Source organism: Humulus lupulus, chromosome 1, assembly GCF_963169125.1.
Source record: "Humulus lupulus chromosome 1, drHumLupu1.1, whole genome shotgun sequence".
NCBI classification, from domain to species: domain Eukaryota; kingdom Viridiplantae; phylum Streptophyta; class Magnoliopsida; order Rosales; family Cannabaceae; genus Humulus; species Humulus lupulus.
Genome location: NC_084793.1, coordinates 244386329 through 244389420, shown reverse-complemented (window position 1 = coordinate 244389420; position 3092 = coordinate 244386329). Strand labels below are relative to the sequence as shown.

Sequence of the window (3092 nt, the reverse complement as noted above, 5' to 3'; positions counted from 1 at the left end):
ACAAACAAGATAATGATAAATACTTTTTAAAGTAATTTACTTTTATGTTATAGGCATTGTAACTTTAATTTATCCACGGTGAATGGTTCAGATTACTTAAATTGTTAGCAGAAAAAATAGGCAGAATATTTGACTATTCATGTTTAATATATATTGTAAGATTTATCGAGAAACAAAATCAATATATGTATAACCTTTTTATAATAATAATAATAATAATAAAGAGAGCTGTGTGAATTAATGGAGGTACGCTAGAAAGAGATCCAAAAATAGGATGTTGGCTGTGTTACCCGGCCGAACACATGATAACAAAACTATATATGTTTAAAAATAGGATGTGTAATCATGTTCTCTAACCCAATACAATAAAAAAAATTATAATAATAATAATATAAAAAAAAAAACTGCCGAGAGATGCGTTGTCATAAGAAAATTTCTAACATGTGAACACCCAACCTTTCTTGGTAAACTCTAATATTATCATTATATCGTTTCCACGAAAACTAACTTTTCTCTACTCCATCAAATTATATTATATACGCTCGCCAATATTATCGCACCCATTACAAGCGCTCCCCCATTTCCCCATGGAGGGGCGGGTCTCCGCCGCTGCCGACATCGATGAAGTCGACCCTTCGTCCTCATCATCACCAGCAGCAGCACCGCCACCCAGCCACGCAGTACGGCGGTCAGAAACGTACGTAATCCAAATCCCCAAGGACCAAATTTATCGTGTACCGCCTCCTGAGAATGCTCGAGTCGCGGAACGTTTACGTAAACCTGTAAGTTCGAAAGCTACTAAGAGCAGCCGCCGTGTATGCCTATGCTTGCTATGCATGGGAATAACGTTACTGGTGATGGGGTTCGTATTTGGGTTAACTCTGTTGGTTATGTTCTGTTCTTTGAGCCTTAAAGCTCCTAAGTTCTCAGTCGAAAATGTCCAAGTCTTGAATCACCCTGAATATAATAATGAGGGGTTAATTAAAAATAGTAGTAGTATACAGTCGTACGCGGTGTACGTGAAGGTGGACAACACAAACTCCAACACTGGAATCTCGTACCAACGCGAAGGGAGCGTCACGTCGATGACGTTTCGAGGTAAGAACATTGGTAAGGGAACGTATCCAACGATGTTTCAAGGAGGAGATTTTAACAGCACCACCGTACGACTTGTCCTCGATGGATCAAAGGGAGTACATTTTAAACGTGACGGAGATAATAATAATAATAATAAGTTACCGATTTCGCTGAGTTTGAAATTAGATATTCCTATTCGGATGTACGTTTGGATCTTGGAGATTTGGAAGAAAGAGATTTTGGTTGGTTGCAAGGTCAAGTTAAAGGATTTGGAGACAAAGAATTCTAAAGTAATTCGGGGAGCATGTCATACCAAGTTCAGGTCTTAAGATATATGAGAAATATATGATGTAATGTTATTTTTAATTAGGTGGTGTTTTTTCTGATCTCATTTGTAGAAATTATAAGCCTAGCTGCACCTATATACTACTTTTCAAGAGCACATTCCTTCTTCAAAATTTAAATTGTTGAAATTCACACCAACTACTCATATATATAAATTTCTGGAATATATAATACTATCGTGGTTATTCATGTTTAGAAGGAGTACTTGAAGTTGGATTATTTTTAATAACTTAATCTGTGGGAATTATATTATTATTTGCTAACTAAGTGATCTAATTCAAAGAGCTCAATTAAACATCTTATACAGCACGAGGTTTGTAATGTGTAATACACAATAGTAAACCTAATTAGAGTTAATTGGTTCTAATTAGATTACTATATATAAAGAATGCTACAGGATTTGGTCTCCAAGGCTTATCTCTCATCACATCTCTTCCTCTATTCACATTAATTGAGTGAGACTCAGAGAGAAAAAATTAGTATGTAGAAGACCATAAATTCATAATCCTTCTCATATCCAATATCACAAAATATGTCTTGTGAATTCATTATGTAATCTTGGTAATCTTACATAAGTTTAGATCTGTGCATATTCAGATTTAGTTCCAACCAATGGTATCATGAACCTTGCTTATTGTTAGATTATTAAGAATGATCATATTGGTTGTGATTATTCAATTCTATGTTTATACACATGATTTAAGTTTATTTTATAAATCTATATTGTTTTAGGCTTTTTATTCATATTTTATGTATTTTCAGTAATCATGATTATATGATTGTTGTTGATTTTGAGGGATTAGATTAAGATAAAAAAATATATATATTTTGGATCATTTTTCTTAATCAAGGTGCCGTCAATAATCCATGTACGAGGTATATAGTTTGTTCCGAATTCAGTATATATCTGTCCTTGTTGATGTCTTACTGATTTGTGTGTGTATATATATATATATATATATATATATTAATTAGATTTGTGTATTTGGTTAATGTGTTTATAGCATGTTGTTTATCTAGGATTTCTGAATGTTTATTTCAGTTACTTTCAGTAAATGTATATATGTTTATATTCATTCTGTATGTATGTTTATATATGCTCTTGATTCAATCAGTTTATGTTTTTTGATTCTATTACTGCAAGTGTAGATTTATTCTTCATGTTTACTTAGTAATAGAATTAAAGCCCTTGAGGCGGTGGATGATTTTATATAATGATGGTCTATTTTATTTATTATGTTTAATATCATTTAGTCAAGTGAAAATTACATGTTAGATGGGATTTTTAATAGATTGTGCAAAAATATGACTTTTTTCAAGAAAAGTTAATCTATGGTTTTTTTTTTAATTTAATTTTTATGAGTATAGTTTCCCATATTTTTGTATAAAAGTTTGTTTATGGCATAATTTTATTCTTAATCAAGTTTTATTAATTTGGAAGAGTATGTTTGTAATTTGATTATTTTTTTTAGCTTATTTGATTTTTTTTATATTAATTTTATATAACTATTTTTATATTAAATTTTTTCATGGTTGTTTTGCAAATGTTTTATTAATTTTTTTTGTAATATGAATTGTGTTTATTTTTTTTATTTATTATAAACATTTTTTTCCTTTTTTTTAGGTTGTATGTTTTTTTTTTAAAGTCTGGGTAAGGTAACCATTTACTT

General features: G+C 30.7%; 1 protein-coding gene across 1 annotated transcript; it reads left to right on the top strand.

Annotated features, from left to right (window-relative positions):
• On the top strand, nt 1–1441 carry LOC133830648 (NDR1/HIN1-like protein 13). The gene has a single exon (XM_062260670.1). It carries the CDS (start codon nt 588–590, stop codon nt 1404–1406), a length of 819 nt encoding a protein of 272 aa, XP_062116654.1. The 5' UTR covers nt 1–587; the 3' UTR covers nt 1407–1441.
• Nucleotides 1442–3092: the final 1651 nt, after the last annotated feature.